The sequence below is a fragment of the Parambassis ranga genome, chromosome 2 (assembly GCF_900634625.1).
Source record: "Parambassis ranga chromosome 2, fParRan2.1, whole genome shotgun sequence".
Classification (NCBI taxonomy): domain Eukaryota; kingdom Metazoa; phylum Chordata; class Actinopteri; family Ambassidae; genus Parambassis; species Parambassis ranga.
Window position 1 is genome coordinate 45,321,693 of NC_041023.1, and position 15,876 is coordinate 45,337,568.

At 49.8% G+C, this 15,876-nt stretch overlaps 1 protein-coding gene across 3 annotated transcripts; it reads right to left on the reverse strand.

The window, feature by feature from the left end:
• Positions 1-559: 559 nt before the first annotated feature.
• Positions 560-15,203, reverse strand: chd4a (chromodomain helicase DNA binding protein 4a). Of its 3 annotated transcripts, none has more exons than XM_028425693.1 (41): positions 14,967-15,203; positions 14,358-14,505; positions 12,963-13,072; positions 12,630-12,872; positions 10,802-10,920; positions 10,411-10,679; positions 10,206-10,336; positions 9,985-10,123; positions 9,011-9,177; positions 8,696-8,929; positions 8,393-8,596; positions 8,099-8,307; positions 7,854-7,985; positions 7,677-7,776; positions 7,377-7,568; positions 6,615-6,815; positions 6,381-6,518; positions 6,176-6,297; positions 5,907-6,080; positions 5,684-5,825; positions 5,462-5,593; positions 5,251-5,368; positions 5,042-5,166; positions 4,862-4,954; positions 4,613-4,751; positions 4,368-4,537; positions 4,104-4,278; positions 3,917-4,006; positions 3,738-3,829; positions 3,521-3,654; positions 3,198-3,342; positions 2,947-3,100; positions 2,759-2,868; positions 2,405-2,672; positions 2,259-2,324; positions 1,990-2,160; positions 1,798-1,906; positions 1,575-1,707; positions 1,281-1,476; positions 1,023-1,192; positions 560-919 (listed from the first exon to the last, which is right to left on the reverse strand). In XM_028425693.1, the coding sequence occupies exons 2-41, from the start codon at positions 14,416-14,418 to the stop codon at positions 905-907; spliced, it is 5,892 nt and encodes a 1,963-aa protein (XP_028281494.1). In that variant the 5' UTR covers positions 14,419-14,505; positions 14,967-15,203; the 3' UTR covers positions 560-904. The 3 variants fall into 3 exon arrangements, with proteins under 3 accessions (XP_028281494.1, XP_028281483.1, XP_028281475.1); XM_028425682.1 differs by having other exon boundaries at positions 9,011-9,180; XM_028425674.1 differs by having other exon boundaries at positions 4,104-4,281; positions 9,011-9,180.
• Between the last annotated feature and the right edge of the window lie 673 nt (positions 15,204-15,876).

Here is a 15,876-nt window from a genome sequence, read left to right on the forward strand (position 1 = left end):
GGGCAGCAGAGGGCTCGGCTCAACACACACACACACACACACACACACGGGGTTTATGGGTCGTTAACTACTTCCTGTCACGTCAAATGCTAATTTAGTTTAGTTAATTATTTAATTAATGTTGTCCGTATCACGGAAGTGGGCGGGTTTATGGGCGGAACAGCGACGCTGAGGCGTCACCTCCTAGACCTCTTCTGCGCAGACGCCGGATCCAAGATGGCAGCTTTTTTCCTAACATGGTACCTCATGTTTGAATAATAAACAGAGGCAGAGCGTTGGATACCTTTAAAACGTGGTCCTGATCTTCTGCACTCCACAGATTCAGCCAACAACCAACCTCACGTCATCGCATGAGGCACACATCTGTTTTTATACTTATACATAAAGAAGAATAAAAAACCTTGTCCTCTCAGTACATTTTTGTTCAATACCGCCACCATGTGTCAGTGAGTGGGACACGTCGTCTCTGATTGTAAAATGCTCTGTATAAATAAAACTGAATATAACAACACTTAGAAAAGACGAGGAGCCCCTCGGCGTCCCTCCACTGACACAGAAATATTTTTCGTTTTTTTTTATTTAGGTCCCAAAAAAACCATCATAATAACATTATGTCAATAATATTAATACAGAAATTGAAAAAAAAAACAAAAAAGAAGAAGAAAACAAAAAATAAAATAGCTTTTCTGTCCACAGCCTCGATCTCAGTAGGGGGAGGGGATGGGGTCAGAAGGGGGGATTTGATCCTCCACAAAATTCTGTAAAGTCTGTTTTGGGAGTCGGAGAGGAGGACTGGGCGTGGCTTCAAGCTTAGGTGCGCTGTCCCGTCGTTCTGCTGTGCACCAATCAGGAATGTGGAGGTGAGGCAGGGGGTGGTTTTCGAGGTAAAGAGCCGAGTGTTGGTCTACTGCTGCGACATCTGATGGGAGGACAAGAGACGGGAGTTAATGGGTGTCCTCAGGAGGGACGGGGACAGAGACACGACCTCTGTGTGTGTGTGTGTGTGTGTAGACGTCTGTTACCTGCTGTGTCTGTGCCTGTGTGTCGGGTCCCCGGCTCGCCAGGCGGCTCAGGATGTTCCTCTCAGACATCTGGAGTCGCACGGCAACCGGTGGTATCCGGGCGATGGTTGCCGGGAGGCGGGTGACATCCGCCTTCATGTCACTCAGCAGCTCCTCCAGCTGCTTCAGCACTGACACACACACGAAGAACTGTAAGTATCTCATGCACAGTAACCACGAGGACTGTGTGAGGGTCACTGCAGGTCGCACTCTCTTTACCTTTGTGCAGGACGGCGTTGGCGGGCTTGTTCCCGGACATGGACTCCTTGCTGAGGTGCTGGTGGGACTCGGCCAGACACTCCACCTCACTGAAGCGGGTGTTGAGGGCCATAGAGGGGTGGGAGGGGTCCTCCGACATGTTGAGGTAGGCGGCGCGTCGCAGCTGCTCCTCGATCACCAGCGCCTGTTCCAGCAGCTGTAAGGAGGAGGCGAAGGGAGGAGGGTCAGCGCCACAGATAAACACACCTAACGCTGCTTGTAGCCATGTCTGTAGCAGGACAGTTACTGCGGTACCTTGAATCTTCTGGCGAGGAACTTGTTCTTGATTTCCAGGAAGTTGCCTCTGTTCATCTCGCCTTTGAAGGGCTCGTTGAGGATGGCGAACTTGACGTCGTTCTGGATGTCCTGCCAGCGGGCGTAGCCATGTCTGAAGAGAGCGGCGGTGAAGGACAACGACACACAGCTTGTTTTACACAAAGGAAACCCGACTGAGCTGCTCAGGTGTTATAAAGGATACTGAATGATGCCGGCCAGGAGCCAGTAGTCATGGCGACGGTGCCAAATCTCATTGGTTTTCTTGGTAACTGTGGCAGCACGCTCCTCATTCTGCCACAAGGAGTGGAGCTCTGCGAGAGAGGAGAGAGGACACCAGAGAGTGATTAGAAGAAACTAAAATACTGTGTGTGTGTGTGTGTGTGTGTGCACGTACCAGTGAATCCGCCGTCGGCGATGTTGAACATGAAGCGGGTCTTGGCCTTCTTCTTCTCCTCGGTGGCTCCGCTGGCTGCGGCGGAGGTGGCTCCTCCCTCCTTGCTGCTGTCTCCGTTCTGCAGTTTGGTCGGCTCCTCTGGCTTCGGGGCCTCCTTCTCCTCCTTCAGATCTGCAGGAGGACAACAACAACAACAACAACAACAACAATTAATGACATCACAAACGTTACAAACGGCTCATACGTCCTGTGTGAGACGGTTTTGGTACCTTTCTTTTCCTCGGCAGGTGGAGTCGTGTCCATCTTCTCCGTCTTTTCTTCTTTCTTTTCTTCTGCTGCAGAGTAAAATTACGATAAATTGTAAACGGAGCAAAAAACACTGAAAACATGCGAAACACATCGTGAGGTGTTTCACCTTTGACCTCTGCGTCCTCAGCTTTCACCTCCGACGACTCGGTCTTTGCCTCCGAGGAGGAGGAGGATTTCGTTTCTTCTCCTCCTCCCTCTGCGCTCTTTTTCTCGCCCTCTCCCTCCTTCTTCTCCTCCTTCTCGCCATCCTTCTCTTTCGCAGCCTCCGCCTCACCGTTGCTTGGTTTGTCCGTCTCCATCGGCTCCTCCCCGTTCTTCTTCTCCTGCTGCTCGGCTGCTGGACTCTTCTCATCATCGTCCGGGATGGAGATCACCTACAGGAGGAAATGATACAAAGTCAGGATCCAGGGAACGTCTGGTGGTGTAAAAGATAAGTGATGTCACTTTAACGTGTCGTCACCTCGTTGTTGGCTTTGTTGGGCTCCTTGCCGTTCTTCTCAGCGTCGCCTTCTTTCTTCACCTCCTTCTCTCCCTCCTTGGCTGCTTCATCAGTCTTTGCGGAGTCGTCGACTACAAACAGATTTATGTATTACAACGTTTCCTTTTCATGGCGTTTGCATTCCTGCAGAGGCCATCTTTGTGCGTTACCTGGAGCAGGCGTGTTGGGCTGAGTGTCGGCAGGCGTGCCGGTGGACGGGGTCTTTCCGGGGGAGTCCGGTTGAGCTGCGGCTCTCTTGTTCTCCTCCAGCTCGGCCATCCAGGGCATCGACCACTGACCGTTCACATGCTCGAACTCCTGGACCTGAAGGACGCCACGAGCAGCACGGGGGTCAGAGCGAGGCCCATTTGTTTATCCGTGCGATCACCCTGAACTTTGATTTTTTTTTTTTTTTTTTTACCTTTTTGCGAATAAGTGACATAACACCGATGCGGGTGAGGACATGTTGCCGTGACAACCCTTCCCTGGGAACGCCATCTGCGAAGGTCTCGGCGCCATCGGCTCCAGGCTCACAGAGGTGACGCATAAACAGAGAAACGTAGGCCCTGGAAAAAAAAAGAAAACGTTTATTTCAGTATAAAAAAGGAGACACAGAGAAGATGCAGCAAACTAGGAGGATGAGGAGGTGGAGATGATGAAGAGGCATGAGGAGGACCTGGGGGAACAGGAATGTAAAGGAGAAGAGAAAGAGAGAGAAATGAATCCTAATTTTCAGATTCTTACTTGAACTCCTTCTCAGATTTCCCTCGAAGGTCTCGGACCAGCCATTGGGTGGTAAAGGCGTCCTGTGGAGGCATCCCATAACGCATCACTGCATTCAGGAAGGCCTTCCTCTGCCGGGAATTGAAACCCAAAACCTAAAAGAAAAAAAAAAAAATAAAGAGGGTCAAACATCAGACAGAAAACCTGCAGTCGCACCTCTCTGAGGATTTAAACTCACCTCGATGTTGCCTCCCACCCTGGCCAGCAGGGGGGGCAGTGGTTTGTCTTTGTCGTTCCTCAGGCCCTTCCTGTTCGGCCTACGAGAGTTGGCTGCAGAGAACAAAAAGCAGAGGTGAGGAGACGCCGTCCGTGCACTCGCAGAATAATAATAACCCTGCAGATCATCTCGTTTCCTACCTTCTGTTCTCTCATCAAAGTCCTCGTCTCCTTCTTCAGAGGCCACGGAGTAATCCGATTGGCCGTCAGACTGGTCATCCTGCCAATCGGCTTTAAGACAAATAACTAAAATAAGTGAACAACAAACTCACACACGTGACACGAGTAAAAAAAAAAAAAAAAAAACGCCAAACGTCAGTGACCTCACCTCTGTCTTCCTGTGAGCCGTCGTTGTAGTTGACCTGCTTGCGGATACGTTTGCCTTTTCCCAGGTTTCGGGCCAGGTCCTCCTGCTGTTGCTCGTAATGGTGACGCAGCAGCTTCTCCCAGTAGTCCGGATCCACGCTCTCCTCCTGCTTGATGATCTCTCGCTGCACCTCCTCCTCCTGCGTGAAAGAGGGACAGGTTAAGGAAACATCCGCACACACGGTCACGTGGATGAAAAACGCTCCCTGCGGCCGCGGACGCTCACCTCCTCCTCCTCGTCTTTCACCACATACTGAGCCACCTTGAAGGAGCTCAGGTACTCGTTCATGCTCTGCAGCTCCGTGTCGTCTGTGGCGTCCTGGTTCCTGTCCAGCAGTCGGTCGATCGCCTTGTCGTCATAGTGAATGATGCTGCTGTCCTCCTCTTTGTTCTCACCTGAACACAGACAAACATTGTTTTATACTGTCATCAGTCAAACTGCTCATTGTTCCGACTCTAGTCCACGCTCACCTTCTCCCTCATCCTTGAAGAGCTCTTCTGTTCCAAACTTGAGGATATCATCCAGCTCCTGTTTGGACATGGAGCCGGTCTTGGATCCAAGGCCAGGTCGAACCACCAGATGAGTCAGCATCATCTTCTTCTTGGCAACCTGAGGAAGGGAGAACGGAGAGATTTCTGTTACTTAAACTGCAACTACAAATTTTAAACTCTGTGTTTTTGCCTCCTGTCCTACTGCCACATAAATGTGTTTGTGTTTACCTGGGTAATCCTCTCCTCCACTGAGGCCTTGGTGACGAAGCGGTAGATCATCACCTTCCTGTTCTGACCGATACGATGAGCTCTGCTGAAGGCCTAAAGCAGACGTAGGAGAAAACAAATGTCAATGACTTGTTTTTATTTCCAACATGAAAACAAAAGGTGGCGCCGACGCTGCTGTACCTGGATGTCATTGTGAGGATTCCAGTCTGAGTCGTAGATGATGACGGTGTCAGCGGTGGCCAGGTTGATCCCCAAACCTCCGGCCCTCGTCGACAACAGGAAGGCAAACTGCTGAGCACCGGGAGCTGAGGGACGAAGGCGGACAGAGTTAAAATGAGGAAGATCTAGGTCCAACAAGGCAACAAAAAAAAATGTGTCTTGAACCTCACCATTGAAACGATCAATAGCTTCCTGTCTCATCCCTCCTGTGATTCCTCCGTCAATCCTCTCATACTTGTAGCCCTCATTCTCCAGGAAGTCCTCCAGCAGGTCCAACATCTTGGTCATCTGCAGAGGAACGCAAACAGACCATTCGTTAAATCAAAACGACGACATTCAAGCTAGCTTAGCATCAGCTTCAAAGTGCTTAAGGTCTTATACCTGAGAAAAGACGAGCACTCTGTGTCCACCCTCCTTCAGCTTCCTCATCATCTTCTGCAGTAGCAGCAGCTTCCCAGAAGACTTTGTGAGAGCACTGCCGTCGTACATCCCGTTGGGCATTTTTGGAGCTTCCTGTTTGGAGCGACCACCAAAAAGTTGAAGTCAACAGATCAACAGCACTGTGACAATACTGGTTTGTCCCTGATGTTGGTTGGGTCGTACCATAGCAGCTGCCGGGAAGAGGTAGGGGTGGTTGCAGCACTTCTTGAGGTCCATGACGACGTTGAGCAGTGACACCTGGTTTCCTCCTCCTTTGGTGTTCAGAGCCTCAAAGTTTTTCGTCAGGATGAATTTGTAATATTTCCTGCAAGGAAAGACAAAAAAAAAAAAATCAGCCTGGTGTTCAGTCTGCTTCCCCGAACACTGGTCCATCCTGCTGACTCACTTCTGCATGGGGCTGAGCTCCACTCGGACAATGAGCTCGGTCTTAGAGGGCATGTGCTTGAAGACATCTGCCTTCAGCCTCCTGAGCATGTGTGGACCAAGCATGTCGTGAAGCTTCTTGATCTGGTCCTCCTTTGCAATGTCAGCAAACTCTTCCAGGAAGACCTCCAGGTTGCTGCAGAGAGGTGGGTTACAGGGATGTTTTATTTTGACCGAGGACAAAAAAAAGTGGCCGCTGTAAAAAACCTTCACGTTCAGCTCCAGACTTACTTGAACCTCTCCGGCGTGAGGAAGTTGAGCAGGTGGAAAAGCTCCTCCAGGTTGTTCTGCAGTGGAGTTCCGGTCAGCAGCAGTTTGTGCTGCAGGGAGTAGTTGTTCAGGACCCTGAAAAACTACAGCAGAGGAGACAAGTAAGTTTACATGACGGATCATTTAACAAGCCTGTGTAGCTAAAGCTAACATCTCCAGTGTGTACCTTGGATTGGTTGTTTTTCAGCCTGTGGGCTTCATCCACCACCAGACAGGCCCAGTCGATGGAGCCCAAGACGGCCATGTCGATGGTGATCAGCTCGTACGATGTCAGCAGAACGTGGAACTTGATAGACGAGTCTTTCTGTTGGAGCAAATCAACGGCAAAGACCAAAATTTATCCACAAACCTAAAAAAATGCTGTTTTTTTTTTTAGATTTTCACCTCCATCTCAGCTCACCTTCATCCTGGAGGCCTTCTTTCCTCCTCGGATAGCATTGTCCTCGAAGGAGAACTCGTTCTCCCTGATGACGGCCCTGCTGTCTTTGTCTCCGACGTACGTCACCACGTACATGTCGGGCGCCCACATCTCAAACTCTCGCTCCCAGTTGATGATGGTGGAGAGCGGGGCGCTGACCAGGAACGGCCCCTTGGAGTGACCCTGGCGGCAGAGAGAGGAGGGTCACGCGGCAGACGTCACGTTTTGTTCATTTGGTGATTATACCCAGTGACATGAAAACTACAATAACCACCAAAACATATTGACAAGTAATTAAAATTAATTAAAAAAAAAAAAAAAAAAACACTTGTCAGGAACAGTCTACAGCTCCAGCAGGAAGTGCATTCTGACCTCCCACCTTTAGGTGGCAGCAGCTGCACATGTGATGAGCATCTGAATGTTTACAGTTTGAGATTCGACTTAATGTAGTCAGACTTCACCTGACTTAAACAAAATGGCTGGATGGCTGCTGACCAATAGGACGACAGCTCAGACAGAGGAGGGGCCCGATCAGGTCTGTGAGCCAAAACTGGATCATAACCATCAAATTTATTGATTTTTGATCTAAATATAAACTAAATTCAATAAAAGATGATGATGAGGTGAAACTTTAATGTCAGAATTTGTGCCAGGCTCGTGTAGCAGCTCATTTGTCCAGCAAACCAGTTCAGAAGGAGAATTTTCTATCCACAAAAACACAGAAGATACTTCACAGCCTCTTACCTCTTTGTACAGTGAGTAGAGGAAGACGGCTGTCTGGACTGTCTTTCCCAGACCCATCTCGTCGGCCAGGATAGTGTCAGTGCCCTGAGCCCAGGAGAACCGCAGCCAGTTAAGTCCCTCCAGCTGGTAGGGGTGCAGTGTGCCCCCTGTGCTGTCCAGGTACTCGGGCTGACGCTCGAACTTGATCGTCGGCTTGAGACAGAAATCAAGAGTTATAAGAAAACATGAAGACATCCACGCTAATACCGCTCCACAGTGACATCAGAGTTTATATGTAACGCCTGGTTTCTGCTGACTTACATCTATGACCGGGTTCTCAGGGGGCCTCTCCGGCCGCTTCACTCTTCCTTTCACCTTGATCTTCTTCCCGGGTTTCCCGTCATCGCCCATCATCAGCTCTCTGAAACACACAGATTTAGTGAAGCCTCCTTCAGGGCTGCACTGGTTGATGATACTGTTGTGCTGATTGTATCCTACCTGTGGTTCCAATACTGTAGTTTGTACGGGTCAAACTCGGGTACGTCCATGTCCTCGGCCTCCCAGGTTGCCTGGTCGTAGGGCAGCTCCCTCCACTTTATCAGGTAGTGGACGTTATTCTTCCTGTCCACGCTGGAGAACATGACGGAGGGGAGAAATGTTCCACAACAGGTTCACTCCACAACACTGAGAGTGAACTGGGCATATTCTCACAGTACTTCAAATAAAAAAATGTGTGTGCTGACCTGTGGTTGAGGATGCGGTGGATCATCAGCCACTCCATTTTGATTCCAAAGCGGAGGTATTTCTCCTCCAGCTGAGCGTACATGGGGTCCTTGTTCTTCCTCTTGACGCTCTTGTCCTCCTCACCCTCGCCGAAGTCGATGGGGGGCGGCTCGTCCATGTCGTTCTTCCTCTGGTAGTTCCTGAACATCACCTGGCAGTGCAGCTCCAACTGCGACCAAAAAAAAACTACGTCATGGAGGAAATGTTGGCGTGGATGCAGTTTTCTCTTTCTCTTTGGCCGGGTCTGTACAAACCTGGAGCTCTGTGACCCAGGAGCAGTGCCAGTAGGACATGTTGGACCATTTGGCGAAGAACTCCCTCTCAGGCCGCCCTGCCAGCGGGGCGGGGTCTGGAGCATCAGCCGGGAGGTCTGGAGGACGAGGTACAGGTGTGGGAGGTGGCGGGTCCCCCCACCGCCATGTCAGGATCTTCTGGACCTTCCCCTTCATGGGTGGACACTAGGAGAAGAGGAAGAGAATGTTTTAATTAAACCAAACATCGCAACATCTCCTGGATCAAGCCTGGGAATTTAATCGTAACCCTTTAGGCCCCCTTACCGTGCAGCGGGGGCAGATCCACTCTCCATTGGGGATCTCTGGGAGCGGTGGGTTCAGGCAGTGGATGTGGTACGACGAGGGGCACGAGTCGCAGCAGAGCAGCTCTCCTCCATCTTTACAGACCCGGCAGAACTCCATGTGGTGGTCGTCCTCCTCCATCTCTCCCGCCTCTCCGTTGTCCTCCTCTCCCTCTGAGGCCTCCTCTCTTGCCTCCCACTGGATGCCCTCCTTCTCCTGGGGTTGACCAGATTTGTTTTACCAGGTGTTTTTTCTTTTACTGTGAATCCGAGCTCTCAATCAAATGATGTTTCTTACACAGTGGGGGCAGCTCCAGGTGCCTTCGGGAGCCTTTTCCATGTCGGGGTCCAGGCACACCATGTGGTACGCTCTGGGACAGGTGTCGCACAGGATGATCTCGCCGCCCTGCTGGCAGACCTCGCAGTAGTCCTGGTGGTCGGTCTCATAGCCATCACCATCCTCTGCTTCTGACGAGAGGGGACAAAAAAATACTGCTGAGAACATGTCAACAGGAAGTGTTCATGACACCGTGCAGTGTGTTTGTCAGAGGAAAACCCACTCAGTGAGTCACACATTCCCCTCAAGAAGAGACGTCCTCAATGTGAAGGGCTTTACTGTGAAAACATAGATATGCTTTTTACAGACTGATGTGGAAACTCTGCATCTCCAGTGTCAACACAGAGGTAAATAACAAGTCGCATGCTCTGCAGAGCAGTCGCAGTCCGTCTCAGGGATACTAAACTAGCAATCAGAGTATTTCCACGCGGAAACTGCCACATCAGGTGTGTGTGTGTGGGACTTTGACCTCTTTCTGCAGCCCGCCTGAATGTGTCTGTTGGGTCAGAGCGCCGCTTTGATCTTATGACGGCAGCTACCGAGGATGCGTCAGCGGACGACAACCCAAACGAAGATGTTGTCCTTCTAAATATATCAAACTCAGCTGACTCAGCCAGGGTGAGTAATGTATGTATGTGTGTGTATACGCCTCCTCAAATGTCATCGTTACTACTCACTGCTGAACACTTAAACCTTCGAAACTACAAGAAAAATATTCAGATCGGTTGGAAACTGAAGCGTCCAGCGGGCCGTGAACACATCATCTGTGACATACGGCTCCAAATTGAAACTGTATTTTACATCTCAATGAAAAATCCAACAAATTCTGCAGAAACAAAAAAAACCTGCAGTCCTCAGTGCCGCAGGGAAGCCATGTTTGACTTCCTTATAACCAGCAGTCACATGACAAGTTGCCGGGTATGAAGTTAAGCTACCTTTCTTCTTCTTGGGTTTGCTCTTCGACGGCTTCTTCTTGCTGCGGCTGCTGCGGCTGTTCGACCCCTCTGAGACGGACACGCTGTTCATGCTGCCGTCCTCGAAGTCGCTGTCCACGTCTGGCTCGTCCTCCTCGCTCTGCTCACACAGGACAAAAGTCGTGTTAAACGCACCTTCGTGTGCATGTGCGTGCACAGAGCAGTGTGTTCAACAAACGCACAGATGAGCGCTTCCTCTTGCTGTTGAAGCCTCCCAGCTTGATCTTGAGCGGAGCCACTTTCTTCGTCTTGGCGTTGTTCTTCTTCTCTTGTGGCTTCGCCGCAGGTTTTGACTTTTTGCGGGCGTTGGGACCTGACAATCACACACAGCACAGATTCGTTTTTTTGCTCTTATGGCTGAAAATCATACACTCATGCTCCATGTACCTTTGCCTTCCTTGGTCTTGGCCTTGCGTAGCGGAGGCGGTGGAGCCGGTGGAGCCGGCTGAGGCTCTGCCGCTGCAGCCGCTGCAGCCGGAGCCACCTCTGCTACCATGTTGTCAACGGCTGCAGGTACATTGGCGGTGGCCAGAGCGGCGTTGGCAGCGGCAGCTCCTCTGAGCGGGTTGTTTGTGCTGAACTCACGCCACTTGGCGCCCAGAACCATCATCATCTTAGACACAGCGATTTTGGGGTTCTTGGCTGCGATTAGGGGCCTGCAGGGAAACAAAGAGTTAACATGTGAGCCAAGAACTGGTCAGAGGAGTCACACTGTCACAGCTTTCTGGTAAAATCTGACGGCTGGTGACATTTTAAAGAAAGTTAAATGTCTCTCTACCTGACAAACTGGCTGAAAGCCTTATAGTTGGTCAGAGATCGGTAGTCTTCTTCACTGAAGACATGATCAATGTCCTCCATGCCCCAGTCGTCCAGCAGCTGAGAGGATGACTTCGGTTCCTGCAGGACAAAAATAATCAATTGAAAGATGTACCGCAAAGGTCAGAATCTAAACGCACTGAGCTACCTGACGACACTCCAGCATGTCATCAGTGCTAATCAGATATATTGATTAGATAAGCACGAGTGAGCCATCATGCACAAAGCTGCCATTATTCTAAATGCTAAACATGGCGTTTCTCTGACCCGTTATCATTCACAACACTTTATAAGAAGCTCCTACGGCGCTGACTGATCACACACAGACGGAGTGACCAACATGTGGCACCTGCTGCGACTCTGAATGTGAGGCTGTGGCATTAAACAGCTCCGTCGTGTCTTTGTGTCACAAAAGCCGCCTGTTGTTAAAAAAATAGACTTTTGTTCCCTGCCGGGCTCGTCAGCGAGCGCCTCTTGTTGCTGCTTTGTTTTACCAAAAAATTATTATTATTATTATTAAGTCACAGAGGGTTGCAACAGCTTTTAGACGACAACAACAACCAAATCTAATCTCGAGCAAGCACTCCATCAGAGCACAGAGAGGTTTTGAGTGGACAGTAGAGAGGCTCTAAAATTAGCATCCTGCAAGCAAGCAAATGCCTTAATAATTAACAACGACCCCTGTGTTTTTCAAGATAATTGCTCAGCGATATCGTCACTAATTCAGTGCCAATGCAGTTGTCTGGTTAGTCCATCAGGTAAAAACCAACAGCTGCTAGTTTCTGGTTTTATGTGAAATGAACTCAAAGTCTAAAATCTACAATCTCGACAAAAACTCCGATATTTATCCTGTCTCTGTTTTCCAGTTGCATCGGCTGTAGAGAGCCTGCAGATCGGCCAAATGTTCACTGAATGTTTGTCATGTGACTGCCAGTCAATGGCTTCAGAGGAGTTCAGTTTTTTTTTTTTTTTTAACAATCAGAATCTCATAAATTATTTAATAACTAACAACAGAGACGTTTACGACAAAGTGAATAAAAATAAAAAACGTCAAGCTTAAGATTTTTCACACTATATGTAACATGATGCAGTGATGATCACGCCGTCTTACAGACCGGGGCCTGCAGACGGGTCTGAGGAGGCGGCGGCGGCTCTGCCAATGAATCAAAATGTGTTTATCTAACCAAAAAAAAAAAAAAGAGGGGGGGAGAAAAAAAAAGGGTCAAGTGTGCAGGCAGCTCTGCGCTAGGGTTGCCATGGTAACAGCATATATGCTTTACACACCCATCCCAGTCACACACACACACACACACACACACCACGCCGCCCACTTGCATAAGTGTCATTAACTACAAGGCCCCCTATTGGCCGCTGGGCTCCGAGTCGACCAGACACAGCTTTCTTTGTTTAACCGTGTCTCATATCACATCTCCGTCTGTCACACATCACGTCTGACTCCATTTTCAGGTACACAGTCAAGAGACGCTCATCATGAAGCCGAGCAAAAAAAAAAAAAAACAGGCAGCGAGGAGTTATTGTCCAACCAAGTCAGTTTTTGGGGCTTGGTGGATTTACTAAAAAAAAAAAACAGACTCCTATAACACGTCCAGGATGACAGAACCAATCATTTTGCACAAAAACGCTAAATCAAAAGCATCAGAAATCTCTCCTGCTGCAGCAAAGTTTGTACTCACAGACACATCTGGACCCTGACAGCAGAAACAGAACACTTCCTGTCTTCCTGGCATTATTTAGGTCAAACTTCCCACAGTGTTCGTTTTCCTCCTTACCGACAAATCGTCATCGTCATCATCGTCGTCTTCCTCTGGCTCGGGTTCTTTCTTCTTGGAGGCGCTCCTCTCCGCCCCGGCGCTGCTCCTCTTCTTCTCTTTGCCACTGCTCGCCCTCTTCTTCTTCTTACGTCCCGGAGTGTAGTCGCTGCCCTCGCTGTCGGAGCGCTGGGCAGGGCCGCCGTCTTCTGCCTCTTCTACGCCGCCCATGTCCATGGGCTCCGGGGAGCTGATGGGCAGCTCCTGCAACAAGAAGAAGTGACAGCAGGTCAGCAGACTGTGGACCAAAGTGTTCACACACACACACAATGTACAAGTCAAAACCGTCTTCACCTCTCTGCGCGACCGCCTCTTGCTGCTCTTGCTCTCTCTGCTCTTCTTGGCTTTTTTCTTCTTCTTCACTTTCGGAGTCTCACTCTCAGAGATCTCCTCTTCCTCGTCATCTAAACCAGGCCAGCAAAAAAAAAATCAATGAACAAACATAAACACAACAGAAGACATTAAAAACAAAAAAATAAAGCAGCGTATAGACTGTGACAGAGCCGGTGTGACGGCCTCATGACAGAGGGGGGATCTCAGTCCAGCATCGCCTCAAATGGAAAGATGCTCCTGGTACATAAGAAGGTTTAATAACACTTATGTCATATAAAAGGAGAGCGATCCGAGTGTGTGCAGGGTCAGAGACACACACAGACACACACACAGGTGTGATCTGTGTATCCAGTCCATGGATTTCCTTCAGAGTGGCTGTAGGATGGTTCTGACAGCACAGACTGCTTTAAAGGGACAGTTCACCCCTCTTAAAAGCACCCGAACAACAAGTCACAGAAAATACTGAAGACCTGGAACGACTTTAAGACCTGGTACGCTGTGTTTTATCAATAACAGATATTGGTTAACTCAAAAAAAGTCCCTCTACATTTTAATAATGCGGTAAATGTGTATTATTTCCTATTTTATCATTTGTTTGTGTGCATTATTTACCTTCTATAAGGTTATTGATCAAAATACTAGCTAACCCAATGATCCTCATTGATTATCCACAGCCGTGTTTCCTGCCTCTGTGGACCCGGGTCCAGGCTCTGTTTACATCAGCTTTCGTTCACGCATGTCACGTCGATGCAGACTTTGCGGGTAAAAGTGCGGTTTTGCGCTCGGCTTTTAGCACTTGAAGCTAACTTGCGGGGCTGTTCGGTCTCAATGGATCCACCGCCGTCATTAAACAAACATCGGCACGGAAGAAGCTGGAAGCTAACATTTAAAAAAAAAACACTACAACATAATTCCACTCTGCTGTATTTCTCACTTTCCCCCCACTCTTTCCCACTCAAACCGAAGGCGCCGGCCATGAGGAGGGGAATGCTACCGAACGTCATCCGCCAGCTTCCAAGCTAACTGGCTGCCTCCATCTTGTCATCGACACGTAAAGAATACCGGTAGCTGGCTAACATTAGGCCCCGGGAAACATGCCGGTTCGTCGGCGTGACTTCACCACAATACAACCACTACTCTTACCGCCTCTGGCTGCAGATGTGTTTAAATGGATGGATGAAGTGTTCGGCGGCAGCGAATTTGACCATGTGTTAGCGTTAGCGTTAGCCGCATTGATTAGCTAGCCTCCAGCTAACGCAGCATGATTGATGTGAACGTCAAAAACATCTGCTCATGCTAGCATACAACACAGTGTGAACATTAGCACGTTAAGCTAACAAACGAGCCTCGTCTTACCGTGCAGTAAGCGGTCGTCGGGAGCTCCGTAATCATCTCTGTCATCTTCGCTTCCAGACATAGCGGACAGCAGGAAAACTTTCGATTTAGTTAGCTAACAGTTTAGCTAACTAAACAAAGTTAGTAGTTTGTAGGATAATCCAGAGTTCTGTCCGAGTCCGGAGGGAGGAAGAGGATGAGGAGGAAGAGGATGAGGAGGTAGCCGGCCAGAAATAAGAACAAAAAAAGAAGAGAAAACGGAAGTGAATATTTTAGAAGCGTCCAAAACACAACAGCCGGTGTAACACCGACACACACACACACACACACTCACCGCAGCATGCGCTTCTGCTTCTCGGACAAATAAATCTAAGTTTGCACGGCTCACACAGATTAGCACCCTCACTCACTGACATGCCATCTTGCCGCTATCGTGAGTTTCCGTCCCATTAGCATGTGTGCTAGCCGAGCCTGACCCGGCGGCAAAGGTTCGAGAGGAAGAAAGAAACACACACAGAGAAGGAGCCGGATCTACCCGTCCGAACACACAGGAGAAGCCGGCATCACCCCCCGAGCTTCCTTCAGCTCAGCAAGTAAAATTCACAAACAATAAAAACCTGACATACTCACAACTTGAATCCACACCGCTCCCGAAAACAGGAACTCCGGCCTCACTTCGGACTTGGACGCCGCTTCTTTCCGCTTCTTTCCGCTCCGGCCGCGGTTCAAACACTGTTTTATTATATTTCCGTGTTTTTTTTGTTGTTTTGTTGTTTTGCGTGTGTGTGGCAGCGTGTGCGCACGACGCCGTCTCCTCTATCTCCTCTTCGCACACTACACACACCCCGCGCGCGCGCACACACACACAAAGAGATCAGGGGGGCAGGCATCCCATAATATCCCCCCCCCCCCTCCTCCTCCTCCACACACACTTCACTCACCCCTCCCCCACTCTGCATAGTTACCTTGCAACGTACAGACCATAATACTCACCCCCCCTCCCCCCCCTCCCCTCCCCTCCATAGTCTCTTCCCCATTCCTCCATGCATGCACCCCCCCCTCACACACACACCTCCACCCCTCCCTTAGCAACGGTGGTTGCCATGGAGACGCTCACCCCCCCTCCCACCTCCGTGTGTGTGTGTGTGTGTGTGGCATCCCATAATAGTAATGAGCGCAGTCACTGACATCCCACAATAAGCATAACTCCAAAAAGAGCGAGAGATAGGAGGAAGGAGGAGGAGGGGAGGGGGGGTGTTAAAAAAAAGGAAAAGCCGTCACATGGCAACCGTGTGCACCACATGACTGCTTAACTTCAGAGTGCATGTTTGCATGTAGGCGCCGGCACTGTTACTGTACACGAGCCCGGCTGCTGACGGCTGTGCACAGGATGCAGATGAGGGGCAAGGCCGAGAACCACCGGGAAGGTGGAGGGCGGCGAGGGGTTACCTGGGTAACCCAGGTGTCACACCTCCCCGAGTGAAGTATGAGGACTGACCGTCTGCGTCTGCGTCACATGGAGGCCGAGAAACTTTTAAAG